Raw genomic sequence first — 21,206 nt, 5'->3', positions numbered from 1 at the left:
CACTCAAGTCTCACCTTTCCAATGAGCTCTACCCTGACTCTATTTAATACTACAACCTGGCCACCACCCTCCTCCTTTCAAGCCCCTTTTATCCTATGCAACTTTTTCTTTTGTCCATTCCACTTACTGTGTTCTAACATACCATATAATTGTGGTTTATGGTCAAGTAACATAAGCTCCAAGAGGGATCTCAAATGAATGGCACTTAGTACCTATTCAGTATTTGTCTTTGAATGAGTGAATCAATGTTCCAATGCCACTGTTGCGTACGTGAAAGGCCATGTGCTGTTTCTAATTGGAAGTCCAGATGGGGATGTTCAACCTCAGAAATTCGTGGATAGGAGTGCTTCTGGTTAGAACCGACTACTGCCTGTTTTGAGTATAGTGAGCTAAGAGGCAGCTTTTGCTTATTAATGTGTTCTCCTTAAGGGGAATTTTGCACACTTTTCAAGCAATTATATAATTTAACTTACACTCGCAGTCTTTTCTCATTTGCCATCTGGCCATGTAATTACTTTTAAATAAAGCAGTGTATAGGGTGAAAGAACACAAGTTGGAAATCTGTGATAATATGTATGGTGGTAGGATAATATGTGTGTTTTGGGTTTTGCTTGCTTCAATTTTGTTGTTTAAAAAATAAGATTGTGTGTGTGTTGGGGGGATGATTTGAGGAATCATTCCAAAGTTTTTCCTAGAGGGAGCCCCTTATATAAATTTTATTCTTTGACTAAAAGCTTTTGTTATAAACTAAATGTTTTGAATTAGAGGGTTATTACATTTTTCCATTCAGTTGTTAAGTCTGGCCCAAAGCTATGAAGTAAGAGGCTGTCTAACGTGTTTCAAAAACTGTTTTGCCATGAAGTGAAGAAGCTGTGAGGCGCATTCTTTTCCTTTGTCGCCTTTCATAATGTGTTTTTATTTGTATTCTTTTCCTTTTTGTTCCACTCTCTTTACCCCGAAGTGTATTTTTCTAGTGCCTGCTTGTACCACATTTCTGATTCTTCTCTGTTTATATTTACTCAGTTCTCTGTGGCCAGTTGCACACGAGAAAAGAACTGGAGCTTAGTACAGTACATTCACGTTGAAGAGAAAAACTCAGATAATTTTTGTTAGAAATTATTCCTCTTCTTTCCCATTGGGGAGGTGTTTGGTGTGGAATTTTAAAAACCTGGAGCTTAGGCTAGGTTTTTAAATTTAAAATACAGATTTAAATGATTAGGCTACTTTATCATCTGTTTTCTCCTTTGGAGTGGGAAAAGTTAAGGGTTTGGGGGATGGGGGTGGTGAGAGAGTTGTGGCAGCTAGATGCAAACAAGATCACCCTTTGGAACGATGATGATGCTTTTCTCATCATTGGCAAGGAAAAAAAAAAAAACTGGGTGAGAAGACTGGGTGTACTAATTTGCAACTAAAATACAACCAAGTCATCATTTACAGCTCCCTGGAGATTGTATTGTAAAGTTTTACTGCTTGCAAACCTTCCTTTGGTGTGGGAGGCAGAGCCTGGGGGCGTGGTTGGAGAAACAATAGTTTGGCTCTTTTTCCCCCCTGAACCTGTTCAAATGCCTGACTTAACTAGGGAGTCAAAGAATCAACAGACTTGCTCTAAGACTTGTAGGCTCCAGTAAAAAGAGCTGGATGTTCTTAGTGGCCCAGTGAAGGTGGGGAACACCTTTGCTTCACCTTGACTTCCATAAAGGAAAATCTCTACTGACTGCTTTTCTGGACTCCAGAGAGGAGGCACTTCAGATCTGTTGGAGAGAAAACTGAATCGTTGAGCTCCAAGGCAGAAAGATAGATGTGGCTCTCATGCAAATAAGAAGCGCGATTGGCTTTCTCTTTCTTTCTGTACACGTTGTCACTGGTGACTCTCGGCCTTAAAGATTAGGTTTCAGTGGGAGCTTTCAGGTTCAAGGACTGTTAATGGTTTGTAACTGCCTGACAATAAGTTCAACTTCAAAGTTACATCAGCCCAGGCAGATGTCTGAGGATTCAAGACCAGAGGAAAAAAGTTAGAATCTGGAGCAGAAGGATGCCGATTGCCACCTGCTTGCTGGACTGAGCTTCTAATGGGATTCAAATTTCTAAATCCTATGTAGATGTCCTGGAAATGGTGGTCTTCATTAATACAAAGATCAAGTCTTTGATTAAACTTTTTAAGAAGAAAAGTAAGTCGTTTCTTTTCTCTGCACTATATGTGAGTATGTGTGTGTGTTTTATGTATGACTTTCCTTTTGAGTGATGGAATTAAGAGCGTAAAACAGCATAATTGGTGTTTGTTAAACTCCTTTCTATACCAAGTTCAAATGCCTCAGACTTTTGTAACTCTAGGGCAGAATTGTGTGATTTTTTTTTTTTTTTTTAAAGCATGACTTACTTGTTTATGGTTGGGATTTTAGATGAATTCACTTCTGTTGGGCTTCTCAAAAAAAAAAAAATAATCCTTTGAAGAAGGGGGAGAAAAGTCCTTGTATTTACTTTATGTCTGCCTTGATGTACAGTGTATGGTGTTTTGATTCTTTGGCTAAATATGAGGGCCCCTGTGTGATGCATTACATATTTTTGGTGAGCACGATCCTCTGAAAGTCTCCTACACTCTGTTAGGTATTTAAGAGCTTAAGGACAGCTTCTGTCTATAGACTAATCAGTCATTGTAAAGTACACAACTTTTGTGCTGTGGCTTCATTATGTACTTACAGTTGGTTTCAATTTCTTTAAATCCAGGTGCTTCTTCATTCTTTGGAAAGTATAACTTTTATTTATACATGGTTTTACATAGTTGTTGGTTTATCTTATTTTAGTTTTGGGGCCATGGGTTTAAACTGGATAAATGTAGGTAGGAGCATTGGTAAGAGAAACTGGAGAAAGCAAATGAACAGCCCTCGGGGTTCATTTCTACGGCTCACCTGGTCAAAGATTGTCTTTGAATGGACTGATTAAAATCTACCCTGGCAAGAGTGAGATACACCAGGGAGAGACAACTGTTCTTTCTTAGGAGCCAGTTGGTAGTTGTATGGTGGGCCTGAATGTGCAATTACATGGACACTATCACTTGGATTTGATTTGTAATTGGCAAATGGGAAGAGTTTCCATTTTTATTATTTTCCAGCTACGAAATATGATAATTCAGTCTTTGAAATTAATGGGCACCAGCACAAAAACCTTATAATTAACTGGCTACTCTTTGGGGACATACAGTGAGTTCCACCCTGTGCAAGATTCTCAGATCATAACCAAGAACTAAGTCAGGGCTCTTTGGATTTTATAGATTACGACTGATAGTTCTATGTACCATGCAAAACATTTGTTCCACAGAGGTTCTGTGAAATGCCAAGTGCCTAATTTACATGCAGCTTTTAGTAAACATTAAAAGCAGAAAGTACACAGGACGTTTCTGTTTTTAACTTGATGTCTAGTTCTCAGTGTTTATTTTTCCATTTGGCAATTTGTAGAGAAAGTAGGGTGATTTTTTAAAAAATTTGTCCAGTTTTTTGATGTATAATTGACATACAGCACTGTGTCCATTTATGGTGAATAGCATAATGATTTGACTTGCAGACATCATGAAATGGTTCTCACAGTAAGTGTAGTGAACATTCATAGTCTCATATAGATACAAAAGAAAAAGGAAAAATGTTTTCTTTGTGGTGAGAATTCGTAGGATATACTGTCTTGTTGTTCAGTTGCTAAGTCATGTCCGACTCTTTGTGACCTCATGGACTGCAGCACACCAGGCTCCTCTGTCCTTCACTATCTCCTGGAGTTTGTTCACATTCTTATCCTTTGAGTTGGTGATGCTCACTATCTCATCCTCTCTTAGCAACTTTTATGTATAACCCAACAGTGTTAATTGTGTTCATCATGTTGTTATATTACATACGTAGTATGAATTTATCTTATCACTGGAGAAAGTGGGATGATTTAGGAAGTGAATTACAAGTCCAGCTTGTGGAATTCAGTACCTGTAAAGAAAACGGTATACGGGGTGAGGTCTGACCTCACCCTGGTCTGTGGGGTGACTCATGTTCCCAGGGGTGCTGAGAAAGGCCAAGTTCCTTCCTCTTCATCGATGGTTCCAAAAGTCAGGGACTCCCTTCAAGTAATTGTACTAATCTTGCCGCAACCATTCTTTTCATGAGTTATTTCAGAAGCTGTGACTTTCCGTATATTAGCTCATTTGATCTTAGCATGGTTGTAATAGCTGTGCTGCTAGGTACATTGAGTTAATTTTAAACATGTTCATATAGAAAGGTTCAATAGTTCATGTATGCCTGTTCGTTTTATTTTGCGAATCTACTTTATGGTCTCATTTCCAGGGACACATGATGTTGTAGAAACGCGTATGCCCAGTGTGTCCTCTGTGGCATAGGTCGGAGTTAGGGGAAGATTCCCCCGGACTCACAATTGTCATATCTGCTGGTTTTACAGGGGTTAGACTTGTCACCCTCAGTAAACACCTCAACAGAGTCCTTCTCAAACTTCTCTAGTCTCTCCAATGTTGGCTTACAGCGACGGCTATATAAAAAGTATTTTAAAAAATTGTTGTTGAATTTGTATGGTGTTGTCAGTTTCATGTTGGGATCCATTGGTAGGCCTTCTTGGGTTGTGTTGTCAGGAAAAATTCAATAGACAAAGCAATCCTAAGCCCTAAAATGTAAAAGGAAAATTATCATAGAGATTTAACCTACCATTTCTTCCTCTGATATCCTCAGTCTCTTTTGTGTTGGAAAAATTCAATGGAATTGGAGTATGTTGGGAAAAATCAATTGCATTGGAGTTTCTAAAAACATTTGAATATGAACATATTCCATGAAAGCAGGAAATGCAGAGAAAATTTTTCAGCACAAATGGATTTCTAATTGAGCTATGCTATTTAAATGTATTACATTGAATGTTTATGCTTAGTTTTTAAAAATTTAAATGAGTTTATAACAGTGATGTTTTAAAATAATGCTTTAGAGGGGAAAGAATTGGTGCCAGGTTCTTAGTAGAAAAGTTGTTTTCTGTCTTGCAATCTAACATTTACTAATGTAGTGACATAAGTATAGTTGACTAATAGATATTTGTCATGATCGAGTGATGCAGGAGGTCTTTATTGATTTTGTTAATCATTTTCTAACTTTGGAGTAAAAAGAGGGCCTAAAAAGCTGGGAAGCAATTAACTGAACAAACACAAAACACAGTGGAAAGGACCCCTGGGGCCCAAGATTGAATCTAATTCAAAATTTGTTCTATTTCTCCCTTGCTGGTCCTTACCTGAGAGTGTGTTAGGTACCCAGAACCCATCTTGATGTAACATAGTTAATTTAACACCTGAATGTATTCTCTGTTTCTACAGCTGTTTCCAACCTAGATGAGGAGAGTCGATGGACAGTCCACTACACTGCTCCATGGCACCAGCAGGAGAATGTGTTCCTCCCCACCACAAGACCGCCCTGCGTAGAGGACCTGCACCGCCAAGCCAAGCTCAACCTCAAATCAGTACTGAGGGGTAAGATGAAACCCTCCAAGCTTGATGTTCTTGCATTCTTGGCTGTTAGAAATGAAAACATAGATTTGGTTGCTATTTGTAAAAGAAGACTATAATGAACCTGTAGTATGCTGTGTCTTTATAAGTTATAAATACAACCTAATACATGCTAAGTATGTTCTGGTGTCTATAGAAAGCTGCCTATTTTTAGATAGGCAAATGTATCCTCAAGGAGGCTGCTCGGAGTTAGAACCCTTTCAGTTCAGTTCAGTTCAGTCACTCAGTCGTGTCTGACTCTTTGCGACCCAATGAACGGCAGCACGCCAGGCATCCCTGTCCATCACCAACCCCCGGAATTTATTCAAACTCGTGTCCATTAAGTCAGTGATGCCATTCAACCATCTCATCCTCTGTCATCCCCTTCTCCTCCTGCCCTCAATCTTTCCCAGCTTCAAGGTCTTCTCAAATGAGTCAGCCCTTCGCATCAGGTGGCCAAAGTATTGGAGTTTCAGCTTCAACATCAGTCCTTTCAATGAGCACTCAGGACTGATCTCCTTTACGATGGACTGGTTGGATCTCCTGGCAGTCCAAGGGACTCTCAAGAGGTCTTCACCAACACCACAGTTCAAAAGCATCAGTTCTTTGGTGCTCAGCTTTCTTTATAGTCCAACTCTCACATCCATACATGACCACTGGAAAAACCATAGCCTTGACTAGACGGACCTTTGTTGACAAAGTAACGTCTCTGCTTTTTAATATGCTGTCTAGGTTGGTCATAACTTTCCTTCCAAGGAGTAAGCGTCTTTTAATTTCATGGCTGCAGTCACCATCTGCAGTGATTTTGGAGCCCCAAAAAATAAAGTCAGCCACTGTTTCCCCATCTATTTGCCATGAAGTGATGGGACCAGGTACCATGATCTTGTTTTCCAAATGTTGAGCTTTAAGCCAACCTTTTCACTCTCCTCTTTCACTTTCATCAAGAGGCTCTTTAGTTCTTCTTCATTTTCTGCCATAAAGGTGGTGTCATCTGCATATCTGAGGTTATTGATATTTCTCCTGGCAATCTTGGTTCCAGCTTGTGCTTATTCCAGCCCTGCGTTTCTCATGATGTTCCCTGCATATAAGTTAAATAAGCAGGGTGACAATATATAGCCTTGACGTACTCCTTTTCCTATTTGGAATCAGTCTGTTGTTCTGTGTCCAGTTCTAACTGTTGCTTCCTGACCTGCATACAGGTTTCTCAAGAGGCAGGTCAGGTGGTCTGGTATTCCCATCTCTTTCAGAATTTTCCACAGTTTATTGTGATCCACACAGTCGAAGGCTTTGGCATAGTCAATAAAGCAGAAATAGATGTTTTTCTGGAACTCTCTTGGTTTTTCGATGATCCAGCAGATGTTGGCAATTTGATACCTGTTTCCTCTGCCTTTTCTAAAACCAGCTTGAACATCTGGAAGTTCACAGTTCACATATTGCTGAAGCCTGACTTGGAGAATTTTGAGCATTACTTTACTAGCCTGTGAGATGAATGCAATTGTGCAGTAGTTTGAGCATTCTTTAGCATTGTCTTTCTTTGGGATTGGAATGAAAACTGACCTCTTCCAGTCCTGTGGCCACTGCTGAGTTTTCCAAATTTGCTGACATATTGAGTGCAGCACTTAGCATGTTTAAACCACCAGTACTCAAATAAACCCCCGCCAATATGGGAAATTTTGCCACTGCTTTTTTAAGACCATAGTTTAAATATTCAGAGCAAACTGTTAAAATTAGTACTTTGCAATGGTCTGTTCAGTTAGTTCAAGTTGGGTGGAAAGGAGACCTAAATACATACTTTGAGGGCATGCAGAGTGGTTTGATTTACCAGAATTTGGACTGACCCCAGCAGTACTTCTTCTAGCCCAGGTGGGCAGAGTGCACTGTGGCTCGTAGGAAATCCAAGAATAGTAGACACTTGTATCTAGTTTAAAATTCTCATTTTTACCTCAACTTGTTGATGTTAAGAAAAGTGTATGCATGGCAAAGAGGACATCCTCAACGTGATAAAGAAGGGAAGAAGTGATTTTTAAGATTCAGAGTTGTTCAGCCACTAAGTCATGTCCAAGTCTTTGCGACCCCATAGACTGTATGTAGCATGCCAGGCTCCTCTGTCCTTTACTGTCTCCCAGAGTTTGCTCAAATTCATGTCCATTGAATTGGTGATGCTATCTGACCATCTCATCCTCTGTCACCCCCTTCTCCTTTTGCCTTCAGTCTTTCCCAGTATCAGGGTCTTTTTGACTGAGTCAGCTCTTCACATCAGGTGGCCAAAATATTGGAGCTTCAGCATCAGTCCTTCCAATGAATAGTCAGGGTTGATTTCCTTTAGGATTGACTGGTTTGACCTCCATGCAGTCCAAGGAACTCTCAGGAGTCTTCTCCAATACCATAGTTGGAAAGTATCAATTCAGATTTAGAGACTTTCCCTTAAAACAAAAAACCAACATTCTTATTCTCCCAGATGCTGTTTCTACCAGTTTTTTCCTACCATGTGCTATTTGGGGTCTAATTATATTTAAAAAAGTACTTGTTGCTTACATGCAATTTAATTTAACTGGACATATCCTGTAATTTATCTAATTGTGAAAGACTTACATCTGGAGAAATACTGTTACTAATTCAAAGAAACCTCAGCTTGAGGATCCCTCTAATTTTCATTATAGTTTTCACTTGTGTATCAGTCATTAGTTAATCATTTATTAATGTGCTCTGATTATTAGCTAACATTTAACACTCAACTATATATGAAGTACTGTTCTAAACTAGTGCACATAGTATATCATTTAATCCTCACAATAATCCTACTACAAACCATTACTATGCCAGGTTTTACAGATGAAAACGTGGAGACACAAAGTTTAGAAATGTGCTTGAGATCCCAGACTCAGTGATAGATCCAAGATTTAAACTTGGACCATCTCAGGCTGCAGAGCCCACATTCTTAACTGCTGCCTTTAACAACCATTTGTTGGAAATCTATTTTTCTAGCAAAATGCAGAATACACCAGCAGGACCTCAGCTGTCGATAAATTTATACTTATATCTAGAGTACAAATCACAATGTGAAAGATACTTGTGAGGCTCCAAAAACTGCTGTAGTGCAGTTGGAGAAAGCAGATCATCTCTGCTTGGAGAAAGAATAGCTGCCAATAGAGTCACAATAGATTTGATATTCTGGACAGAACTGTACAGACATTTCTAATCATAGCCCTGTTTTTTCTTCCTTTTGTCTTGTGTAATGCTCTGATCATCTCATATGTATCTCACAGTTTTATGTCTTTTATGTTGTATCTTACAGTGTTGGCATTGCGCCGTCTAGAAAGGAGGACATCACTGGGCTCCATTTTTCATATAGCCTGAGTAACCTCTTATATGGGCTTCTCAAATGCCACCTGGGGTAAAGAACCTGCCTGCAGGAGGTGTGGGTTCGATCCCCAGGTCAGGAAGATCTCCTGGAGGAGGGCATGGCAACCCACTCCAATATTCTTGCCTAGAGAATCCCATGGACAGAGGAGCCTGGCTGGCTACAGTCCATAGCATCACAAAGAATTGGACACCACTGAGCAACTCAGCACACAACCTACATATTTAGTGACTATAAGCTTAGACGAAAGAATCATGTGAGTTGGGCTCTTCTGTGTGGCCTTGGAGATGTACTTTGGCTGTGTTAGCTTCATGATGTGCCTAAATCCAACCAGAATTTCTTCTCGATCCCTTCAGTTCCTAGTGATATGTCTTTAGTAACTTTTGACAAAGTGCTTCTCTACCTAGAGTTCACATTCGTCCACCGAAGAATTAATAAGAATATTAAATGGCACAGTTCCCAGGACAAACCCCAGAGGCAGTGCCATTGTTAACATTTCTCTTGTTGCTCTGAAGACCAAGCCCTGCCTAGTCTGGCCTGTAGAAAATACCTTCAGGAAGTTATGTGTGAGTTTGAATATTCAGGCCCAGTGGTTTTTTGATCACTCTCCAGGAAATTGTGCTTCATGACCTCTTTCATGTATTTTCAAGTACCTAATCAGAGCTTCTCTTTTCTGCCCTTAGGATACTGTACATCTATATATAGATTTTTCTGACTATTTTCTTTTGAACTGTTCAGTAGATACCTATGAAATATCATCACCCAAATTTTGCCTACACTTAGATTTTATTTTGAAAAGGTAAATGCTTTAGTGATTGCTTAAGTGCCCTGAAATGGTTCATCGAAGGGATCTACTATTAATAAGATTAATAAGTTTGGAAAATTCTCAGAGCTCTACTTTTAAGTCTGGATTTAAATGAGCCTTAGATAATTGATAACTTGAAGAACAGTGGTTGAGAGAGATGAAACAAGAAAGAATATCTGAGTGCTTTTGTTTTTCATTTGTTTACTTTTAATCACATGTACCTTCACATACCACTTCCCCGACATCATGTTAGCAACCTGTAATAAACGCAACATGAGTGCAAAGTATTTGTTATTATCAGTGAAGATTAAAAAGAAAAAATCCAGTCTCTGAATATAGGGTACTATTAAAGTATGATGTTATATAAGATTATTAGTCTAAGATAACTTAACCTCAGCATTCTTTGATTAAAAATATAGAAAGGTAAATCAGTATTCACAATGAGTAATCTGTTTTGTTCCTCCTTCTGTTCTTACTGTGACCTTGTTCACAGTTTTAAGGAAGGACTACTGTCCTTTGAGGGCTTCCCTGGTGGCTCAGTGGTGAAGAATCCACCTGCCAAGCAGGAGATGCAGGCTCGATCCCTGGGCCAGGAAGATTCTCTGGAGAAGGAAATGGCAACCCACTCCAGTACTTTTGCCTGGAGAATCCCATGGACAGAGGAAGCTGTTCATGGGATCACAAAGAGTCAGACACAACTGAACGACTAAACAACAAGAAATTAATAAGTAAGTGTTGTAAATATTGGTTTATGTTAAAGTCATGCAGAAATGCTTACTGGTCAGTAGACCACAGGTTTACTGAAAATGTTTTTATGAAAAAGCTAAGCTTTCATTAGTACCTAAAGGTAGATGTAGATGCTACTTAATATGTATTTTAGGATCAATTTTGTGCTGTGCCAAGAGTTTTTAAATGAATGGACAAAAGATTGTGGGTCGCCAGCTTTAAAGAGCTGAGCTGCTTGCTGTCTGGTGTCAAGACTAAAATGAACGAACAGTAGAATTGTGGAGACGTGTATGAAGTACACTGGGTGTGTAGAGGAGAGTTCGGTCTGCCAGAAAAGCCTTGGGAGACCCCACTCACCCATTCCCCTGTTGAAGAGGGGATGAGCTTTTATGGTGTCAAATGGCATGTGAAGTGCCTAGAGGAGGCAGCTTCCATTCTGGCCCAACTAATGCAAAGAGATCTTTTGTGTTTGTTCTTGGAGACTAGTCTCTGGAGAATTTGATAGAATTTAGTGGCCATGCTGTTGGATCAAATGATTTTATTTTAATTGATGTATTTAGTTACTGGAGACTTAGGTAATGATTTATTGCTAACAATAACACAAAAATGTACCGAGATTAAAAAGAGTATTTTGATATTAGACCCAACAGGACATCTGGCTAGTAATGAATAGTGAATTTTACTGAATAGTAAATTTTACTAACTTTCCAGAAGAATTCTACTCTTTCAATCTCCATGGTTGTTTAAACCCTTCATGAACTTCATCAGAGTTAGCTGTGATAATGAATAACCTCTATCTAACTAAATGTTTAACTGGATAGTTTTAGCTTTTATTGAAAGAGCCACAATTCAGTGGGAAAGGGGGAATTGAGGGATGGAGTAGGCTTGCTTGGACTCAATAAAAGTTTTAGAACTTTTGTGGGCCTCATTTGACAATTATAAGATTATTAAAGGTTGTAATGAAAACATGTTATTTCAAGCCCTCATCCCCTAAAAGCTCAACTTGGGAGAGAGATAAACATACTTTCTCACAGTGTGTTTAGTAGGCAGTTTGGTTACTGCATCTGTGTAACTCCTGCCTGAATTAGTTCACAGAGCAACTGTTGTTGATTTCAGAAATGTCTAGTCACAGCTCTCTTTCCTGAAAAAACACGCATTAGCAGGTCAGCATGCTTGGTGGCTCCCCAATTAAAAGTGTGAGCACAGGGAGGAATGTTGGATCTGGCTTGTGTTACTTCAGAGTCAGAGGTTATATTTATTATATCTGGAGACATAGGAATTGAGGATATACATTGTGAAGAAATGACTACTTATACCAAGTGATTTAAAGCAATAGAATGTGCGTGCGTGTGTGTGTGTGTGTGTGTGTGTGTGTGTGTGTGTGTACAAACCAACCTGTTTGACATTAAAGAGTGGTATACCTTTTTCAAAATTGTGGACAAAGTTTCTAAGTTGTTCCAGCCAGGTTTCTCTGACAGTTCCTGACACACAGACTTTATCTGAAGGTCACTGCGTAACCTTTCATTGTTAGGAAGCCATCAACTCGTTCCATGTAGCCTTGAACAAATGAGTCTGTTCTGGGAAAGGCTGTGGGGGCCTCTCTGGATTTGATGAGGGGGCTTGGTGGTGACATCTGTGTGCGTTGGATGCATGTGTCCCTGGGTTTTGGCTGTAGAGTCTTTTCTTGGGGATCCTGCGGCATTCTTCACAGGACTTTCTGGAAGACACCTGTCTAACCCTGGTGAATGTGAAGTGAAGTGAAAGTCGCTCAGTCATGTCTGATTCTTTGTGATCCATGGACTGTAGCCTGCCAGCCTCTTCTGTCCATGGAATTCTCCAGGCAAGAATACTGGAATGGGTTGCCATTTCTTTCTCCGGGGATCTTCCTGACCCAGGGATTGAACCTGGGTCTCCTGCATTGCAGGCAGATTCTTTACCATCTGAGCCACTAAGAAAGCCCATGTTGCTATTACTTTCGTCAAAAAATAGAGTATGATCTGACTGATTGCCAGAAACCTCTTATTGTTCTTGCTTTCTAATAGGAAAAGGCCAGGTTTCATGAAAAGTACATGGGTGACATTTAGGTTTATATCCTGCCTCTGTTGTATACTAGGAATATATTATTTGAGTTTAATTTTGAGTGTGTCTCTTTAAGATTTTGAACTTGTTTTTTATCTATAAGATAAAGATCCCAATACCTATTTTCATGGGAATAAAACCAACTCATTTAAATATAGTATCTCAAAGTACCTGTCCCTCAATGTGGAAACAGAAAGTGTTGGTGGAGGAGGAGTGTCTTTTAATATAAGTGCAGTGGGATACAGAGAGAACTTTCAGTCCTCTTTCCCAGATGCTCTCATGATTTAGCTGACGCTCTCCCTCCCAGCCATTGTGCTCCAGAGATAGACACTGGGGAGGACGGAGAGAGGAAGAGAACAAGCGACAGATGTCATCAGATGACAGTGACGGTCACAGACTCGTTCACTTCATCCACATGAGCAAGATGCCTTTTCTTCCACTCCCATCAGTCTCTGAAAGATACCCAGGATGCTAGAGCAGAAGGCCCCTCCCTGGTCCTCTGGTTGATCAATCCCCTCTGCATTTGAATCCCATTTCTTTTAGGAGTTTCCCTGATAGCCCAGTTGGTAAAGAATCCGCTGGCAATGCAGGACACTCCGGTTCAATTCCTGGGTCAGGAAGATCCACTGGAGAAGGGATAGGCTACCCACTCCAGTATTCTTGGGCTTCCCTTGTGGCTCAGCTGGTAAAGAATTCGCCTGTAATGTGGGAGATCTGAGTTTGATCCCTGGGTTGAGAAGATCCCCTGGAAAAGGGAACGGCTACCTGCTCCAGTATTCTTGCCTGGAGGATTCCATGGGCTGTATAGTCCATGGGGTCACAAAGAGTCGGACACGACCTAGCGACTTTCACTTTATTTTGTATATGATAAGCCAGGATGTATTGAAGTTAAGGGATTAATTGATAGCTACTTAGGAAATGGCAACCCACTCCAGTATCCTTGCCTGGAAAATCTCATGGACAGAGGAGCCTGGTGGGTATGCTGCAGTCCATGGGGTCACAAAGAGTCGGGCACGACTGAGTGACTAACACTTACAGTTTATAGATAACTCTGCCAAGAACTCCAAGTCAGGTTTCTCGCCCAGCCCATGCTGGCCTGTTTTGATCTGAGATCCCAAGGGCCTATCTCTGATGCTTCTTCAGCTGCCCTCAACTTCCAGAAAGGTCATTGGGATGGAACTCACTTTGCAAATCAGAGCCTCCAAGGCAGACTTAGTTTCTTCAGCCAATTAATTTAGGAAATGCAAAATAGCCTAAAGTTGGTGGCTTCCCTGTTGCACATGCAAACCTCTCTTCACTCATTCTTGATTTCATTAAAATTCAAACATGTTTAAGAGAAATAAAGAAAGGAAGGCTCATCATGAGACATCATATGTAATGAACATCAGTAATCATTGTTTCATCCTAATAGGCTTTGGTGCTTATTTTTAGGGTTATAATAAGTCATTAGTACTTTGATGGACTTAAAAAACATGGTAATAAGACACAGGTTATAAAAGGGACAAAGGAAAGAAAGATAAGGGATTAGAAATACTAAATATACCAATGATTTAGCACTTTCCAGCCAGTTTACGCTCTGCCTCGTTCATTACTTACATTCTTCCTGAAGAATCTTTTGGTAAAATTGATGTGTAAAAGGAGACTGTTAAACGTCACTGGTTAAAGAAAGATTATCATCTTTTTTTTTATAAGTAAGAAACATTAAATTACACTCATTCATAGAGAATTTTAACTTGTTTTCTAGTTTAGACAAAAATAGGCGTAGAATGGAGAGCTTGGGGGAGGAGTGGTTCTTTATTGTGGGAAAGCCATTGCACAGAAGTAGGATGTGTAATCGTCTCATCTTCCCTGGACCACGGCGGCATTGCCACCTTCTTCTGTTATTACCTATTCCGAAAAATGAGATAGGTAGCCAGAATTGTGATTCTAGTGCTGCCTATAGCCTGGAAGATGTTGGAAAATCATATCCCATTTTTGTACATGGCTTCTCCCTCCGGAAAAGAACTTTTTTTATCTCCAAGTTCCCTTCTAAGCTCCAAAATTCTGATTGGCCTCTCAGTACTTCATTGCTTAAGGGTGATATGTATGGGGTTTATTGACACAAAAGTAGGATTTACAGCTGAATGCAAGTCCTGAGTTGTCTAGCATCTAAGTTTGTGTTGACACAAAAACTGCTAAGTGCATCCAGCAGATGAGGTGCTGGGCGGAAGTTGCAGCAGAGTCAGAGATGAATCCACACGCCTGCTTCCCTAGTTTACACCCAGTCAGAGATAAGTGTATGAATAACTCTCTGACAAGGTTGATAATGGTGATATCATTGAGCCGCACCCTTGCCTCTGGGTGTTGTCTTTAAAACACAAATCTGATCATGCCCCTCATTAAAAATTCTTTACCAGCTTCCCACCATTGGCAGAATAAAACATAACCTCTGCAGCATCTGAGAACCTTCCTGATCTTCCCCCATTTGTCCAGCCTCACCTACCAGATGACCCTTCCTGCCCTGTGCTGCTGTATTCCTCCTCCCAAAGTCTTCACTTCCTGCGCTCACACACAAGGGTAAAGTCCTCCATTGGAATGCTGGCTTGTGTTGCCCTTTCTATTTATCCACACTTGTCTCAATCCACTTCCTCTCCTGAACCACAACTGCTCACACCTGGCCAACTCCTGTTCCCCTTGTGCGGGCCAGCTGGTGGCTGCCTGGGTTCTCATAGAGCTTTCCTGGACTCCTCAGGGCAGACCCAGACATCCCTTCCCCACTTTTCCACACACGCCCACAGAACCTTACACCCCTCCGGTCAACTGCTAGTAATTGTGTTCACATGTTTATCCCCCACCTGTCAGCAAGACCCTTGGGAGCAGGACCTTTTCTTGTCATTTGTGTGACCCCAGTGCTTGGTACTGTAAATACTGTTGTGTCTGTGGAGGTCCTGGAATGGTCATCTCAAACTCACGAGGAAGATCAGTCATAGCCGGGGGATAACTGGTGAGGATGCGGGAGCGAGGAGATTGGAGACGAGAAAGTGCAGAGAGAGGGTGATGAAGGCTGAGCCTGGGAGGCTCTTATTTTAGGGGCTTGGGAAGGAGCAGTTGGGGAAAGAGTAACTGGGGAAGAAGACAGCAAATCAGGATGGGGCGTTGGTCGTGGTCCTCAGGGACAGGCAGGGTCGGAAGAAAGGCTGCTGAATTGGTCAGGAAGTGGCCATTGGTGACTGTCAAAAGTGTGGCTTCCAGGGGGTCTGTGGATTTAAGAAGCCAGGTGTCATGAGATAAGAATTATTTTAATAAGCTGAAAAATAATAATATAAGTAATTTTTTTAAAAGAAATAAATGATGTCGCCAAGGCAAAGAGTATTTTGAGGTGGTTGCTGGCTAAAAGTAGTAATATTACTTGTTTTAAAAACTAAAGCCAGTTAAAACATGATTTTAGACAAAAGAGCCCACAGGAGGAGGAAAGGTTGCAAATATTATAAAGAGAGTATATTATATTATATTGTATTATATTATATTATAAAGGGAGCATATTCCATCAGTAGTCAGAAGGCAGTGAACGGGCACAGGCAGAGATCAGGTTTTGACTTCCAACTCCCAGACAGAAAACTGGAGAAAGCATGTTTTGAGATGGAGCAAAAAAACACTGATGTTATTTATTAAAGTCTTGATAGAAATGTGGCCCCCACTGTGTGGCCAGTTCCTTGGTGAGAAGGATGACTTCATTTGGAGCTGACTCCTTCAGTGCTTGTGAATGTAATTAGGTTGACTTTTCAAAGCCAAATGGTAATGTTATTAAAGACTTTTTTTTTTTAATGTTTAGTATTTTATTGCACTTCCTTTGGAATTTTTGTCCTTGGGGAAAGTTGCCCAACATGAGGAAACAATGGATTAAATTCCCTATTGAGAAAAATGAAGTGCAAGACAAAAATAAAAAATTAACAGAATGGAATGATACACAAAGGGGTGTCTTAACTTCTCTTGTTGGATTCAGTGGTGCACAAAAATTTTTATAATAGTAACTCTGGGTATGTTAACCCTGAACGGGTAGTTAACCTGTGTGAGGGAAGTCAGATGCAAGAACAAAGGAAAAAGGAACAATCTTTGCTTTTTCAGGGGGTAAAGAGAACTGTCGCCTTTAATAGCAACAACACACAAAAGATAGAATAACAAAGACAGTCATTTGAATGATCCAGGTCTTAACAAAGCACCATGAATGGTTTGAACAAAAGGTTTTTTGTGTCCATGGCCAGTCTGCTGTTTCAGCAATTCCAGTTTAATTCCTGATAAACTGAGTAACTTGAGTGGCTGCTGTATTTTCGCCCGGTGCAGCATAAAAATGCTACATTGAAGGCACTGTGGATAAGGTTTGTTATCATTCCCCATACAACTGAAGTCCCTGGTGTTGGTTTAGACTCTTTGCAAGTTATTTGATATTGAGTAACCTTGGTGATGCTCCACGGCTGCCAGTGATAGGGCTTTTTCATTCTAAAGTGAAATGAGATCACCTCCAATTTGGTTGTGCTTTGGTGGTGCTCAACTAGGACTTGCACACCCACAGCACCCTCACATTTATCATGGGTACGAGAAAGCTTTCGCCTTAATTTAAATCAAATTTCGTCCTTCAGGTCTCCTTAAATGATTTTGGGTATGTGAAGAAAAGCAATGTTAAAAGCTAGTTTTCTGCCATGGCAAATAACATTTGAGGAATAATTCTTTCCATGGTTTGCAGTGAAAAATAAAGCTAACAAACAGTTTTATCCAGCGGTGTGAATTTTAATATTTAACCCCTAAGTGTTTAGGGACCGTTTTATTCCACTCTAATAGAAATTAACTATAGAGGGAGAATATCAATCAATATGACCTCTTTTCCCCCTTTTGCATAAATGACATTGCCTTTGGTGTTTAATATTAGTCATTGAAGGAGATACTTGTCTCAAGATATGGAGGGAAGAGACTCTCTTCAGTGCCTTTTCAGTGTATTGTTAGTCAGCAAATTCTTTTCCTGTGTGACTGTTGAGCTGATACAATTACTGGTAAATGTTCTCATGGTACTCCACCTTCCAGGTCCTGACCACTTTATCTCCCCAAACACATTAAGTAGATTGAAATGAGGAATCATTTGGAATTGTTCTAAAGTAAGTATTAGGTGTATGATTTCAGAAGTTTGCTTGTCATTTCCCCCCTCCCTTGGTGGAACCCATTTACTTCAAAGGCAGCTTTTCCACCATCTCTCTTCTACCTTGTGAAAGTATTAGTCACTTAGTCATATCTGACTCTGCGACCCCATGGTCTGTAGCCTGCCAGGTTCTTCTGTCCATGGAATTCTCCAGGCAAGAATACTGGAGTGGGTAGCCCTTCCCTTCTCCAGAGGACCTTCCCATCCCAGGTATCGAATCCAGGTCTCCTGCATTGCAGGCAGATTCTTTACTGTCTCAATCACACGGGAAGCCCTCTTTTCCACCTTACCCCTTTCCAGAACCTCTCTGGGAGCTTTCCTGTGACATCTGTTCTATCTGACCAGAAATCACAAGAGTTGCCCGTGATGGAGTAAGTATTGTGATGTTGGATTTGGTCAGTGTCTCTAATGTTCTACTGAGACCAAATTTTCTTGGATAGATAACCCTAATAGAGCAGTGAGCATCATCTTCTCTACCTGCTCTTCCCTCATCCTCTTAGTTACTGACATATATATAATAGGTGCCCCTCACCCATTAAGTTCTGTGTTTATGCTGGCCCTAACCCATACTTGTCAGTTGTGGTTAATAAACACTGATGACATCTTTGGTGTACCAGATAGGCAGGTCACATGCCTTGGGTAAATTAAGATAAAAAATATGGCCAAAGATAAAATGTACCTGGGTGAGGGCTAGGGACAGCCCCCCTTGTCACATGATTACAGGGCCCTTTCAAGCCCTGAAGGTTCATTCATTTAATGAACTCCTGGCCACCTACAATGAGTAAATCGTATGTGGCTTAGGCACCTTCCCTCATAGCTCAGTTGGTAAAGAATCCACCTGCAATGCAGGAGACCCCGGTTTGATTCCTGGGTCGGGAAGATCCGCTGGAGAAGGAATAGGCTACTCCCTCCAGTATTCTTGGGCTTCCCTTGTGGCTCAGCTGGTAAAGAAGCCGCGTGCAATACAGGAGACCTGGGTTCGATCCCTGGTTTGGGAAGATGCCCTGGAGAAGGGAAAGGCTACCCACTCTAGTATTCTGGCCTGGAGAATTCCATGGACTAGTCCATGGGGTCACAAAGAGTTGGATACGACTGAGCGACTTTCACTTAGGCACCTTTAGGAGAACATTGGCTTTTACTTTCAGGGGCTGGGAAGCCATTAGAGAAGTTTGAGCTCAGGAGTGACTTAATCTGACTCACACTTTTTAAGTGGTTCAATTTGGTTCTGTGTTAAAAGTTCGAAGTAAAAGAATCGGAGTGACTCAGGACATTGGATGGAGATGACCGCAGGAATCAAGGGAAAGGTGGAAGTGGCCTGAAAAGAAGATAGATACCAGATAAATCGTTTCTTCTTCCACAGTGCTCTCTATACTCTATCAGCTAAATTCTTCATACTTTGTTCCCCATCTTCCTCTCTAGTTATTCCATTGGTGACTGTGGATCATCATGGCAAAATAAAAGAAACAGATAAAATAAACCCTCTTTTTCCCCTCAGGCCTTTTACCTTTTCTCACCTGGAATAAGGAAAATTCTGGTCTTCGGGAGCCTCATCTAGCACCTCCTCCAAATGGAAGGCTTTTCCTTTTACTTTATACCTGCCCCAAATGGGTTCATGGATTTCACATCAAGCACCTTTCGTTTTGTTTCTCCTCCTCTGTGGCTACTTGCTTTCCTCTGAAACAGTTTTCTTGTAGTGTGGCTCCCAGACCAGCAGCAGGAATACCACCTAGGAACTTAGTAGAAGTGTTAAGTTCTCAGGCTCCAATGCAGACCCACTGAGTCACACACTCAGGTCAGCCAAGTGGTTAACAAGCCCCCAGGGGATTCGGATGCACCTTCATCGGGAGGACCCGTGCTCCATCAATTGTCCTGTGAACTTGTTTAATCAGTCAACCAAATTGTAAACACCTTGAAAGCTGTACCCCTTCAGTTAGACTAGCTCATTGTGAGCTGAGATTCGAACACCCAGCTGCTCCCTGCCAGAGTTGAAGATCTTGGCCCCCACCACTCATCTCCCTGGCTGTTAGCAGACGGTTGCTTGAATGCATTGATTCACCTCCTTCCAGGAAGCTTCCTTTTCCTTGACACGTGGGTGATTGTTGGCATATTTTCTGATTGGCCGTCTCTTTCTTACCCACAGTTAATAAATTATACTCTAGCACCTGGAGCATTTTGTCCTTCGGAGCATTATGTCTGTTGGAGCATTATGTCCAATGGTGCATAATGTCCATGTACCATTAAGACATGAAGAGAGGAGAGATTTTGGAGCTTTTAGAGAGACTTGGGCTTAATCCTTAAAGCCATATATTCTCCTTTCATACTTTATGGTATTTTGGATGCAAAGTATCATTGACATGATAACTGATAAAGAAGGCATCTTATGGACTCAAATATGGATTTATTGGAAGATAAATTTGGATTTTATACTTCATATATAATAATATGCTTTTATATCATTGTAAGTATTCCTGTGTAACTATATACAAACAATCTTAAGGGTAGAGGGAAGAAAAGAATGAATCATTAGTGTAATAGTAAATCAAGAAGTCATATTTATTTGGAATCTATTATTTATAATTGCTGTCAAATTATCTAGGACAATATCCATTGAAAGTATCTACATTAAATCCATGGTGTCTTTAAGATTTAACATAGCTTTTCAGCTCACTTGATATGCTGCAAGTAACTGAGTAACTTAAAAAAATTTTGACCATTTATAGTCCCTTAATTATGTTCTAATTTATTGATTATTGAAGACAATTTCAATAAATTAAAGTACAGCTAGCTGCTTTGAAGGGGGCTTAGCTGCTTTGAAGAAAAGAATTTATGGAAAATCCAAATGTAATTTTGGAAAATCCAGTGTACATGACTGGTAAGGCAGAATCTTAACTACAATATCCGTATGATTTCCTCTTCAGGATTGCCAGACACAATAAATTAATGTACTAGAAGGCAGATTCCTCCTACTTTGAAGTGCATTTTGGTTTGATTTTCAGTAAGAAAATAACTTCCGTAATGTTCACAGAGCATAATATTTGACTGCAGTAAAACTTTTCCTATGTTTCTTGTTAAATGAAAGCTCAAACTAGGATCTTTAGATGTATAAGACCTGATACAGCTGTTGGACTGGAATTGATTATTGATTTTCTTCTAAATATATGTTTGTAGTCCATGTTCTCAGTCCTCTGGTACCAGACAAAGATATAGTATAAGAACTGGCTTTCAGCCTTGTCACTGATAATCTGATGGATAAATACCTGGGATAGAAGTTTGGAAACCTGGATCTACCAGAAATGTAAAACATTTGTGTCTCATAATCCATAAGACAGGTATAATATCTGCTTTCCTTCAGTTCACACAGAAATATTTTACACACAAATCAAATAATGATGGCCAAGGGCTTTCAGTTTAGAAAATAATGCATTTATTAAGTGTCAGGAGTAATGGCTTTAAAAATCAGTGATGTGAAAAAAAGAGTTGTTTAGACTGTGGTTCATCACAGGACATTCTCACTGAAGCAGTACATCATGGCCATTATTTATAATTAACTTTGGAACTGGAG

General features: G+C 40.3%; 1 protein-coding gene across 5 annotated transcripts in view; it reads left to right on the top strand.

Moving 5' to 3' along the window:
* NHSL1 (NHS like 1) overlaps window positions 1-21,206 on the top strand; it is a 142,131-nt gene that overhangs the window by 71,431 nt on the left and 49,494 nt on the right. For 4 of the 5 annotated variants that reach the window (XM_043457049.1, XM_043457050.1, XM_043457052.1 and 1 more), the window contains exon 2: window positions 5,339-5,491. In XM_043457049.1, coding sequence (XP_043312984.1) covers window positions 5,339-5,491 — 153 coding nt within the window. Of the gene's footprint in view, window positions 1-1,568; window positions 2,169-5,338; window positions 5,492-21,206 lie in introns of those variants that run through there. The other variant, XM_043457051.1, reaches the window with a different exon arrangement.

Source organism: Cervus canadensis, chromosome 33, assembly GCF_019320065.1.
Source record: "Cervus canadensis isolate Bull #8, Minnesota chromosome 33, ASM1932006v1, whole genome shotgun sequence".
In the NCBI taxonomy this organism is placed as follows: Eukaryota; Metazoa; Chordata; class Mammalia; order Artiodactyla; family Cervidae; genus Cervus; species Cervus canadensis.
Note: the sequence above shows the minus strand (reverse complement) of the source record. Positions and strands in the feature narration are given on the sequence as shown.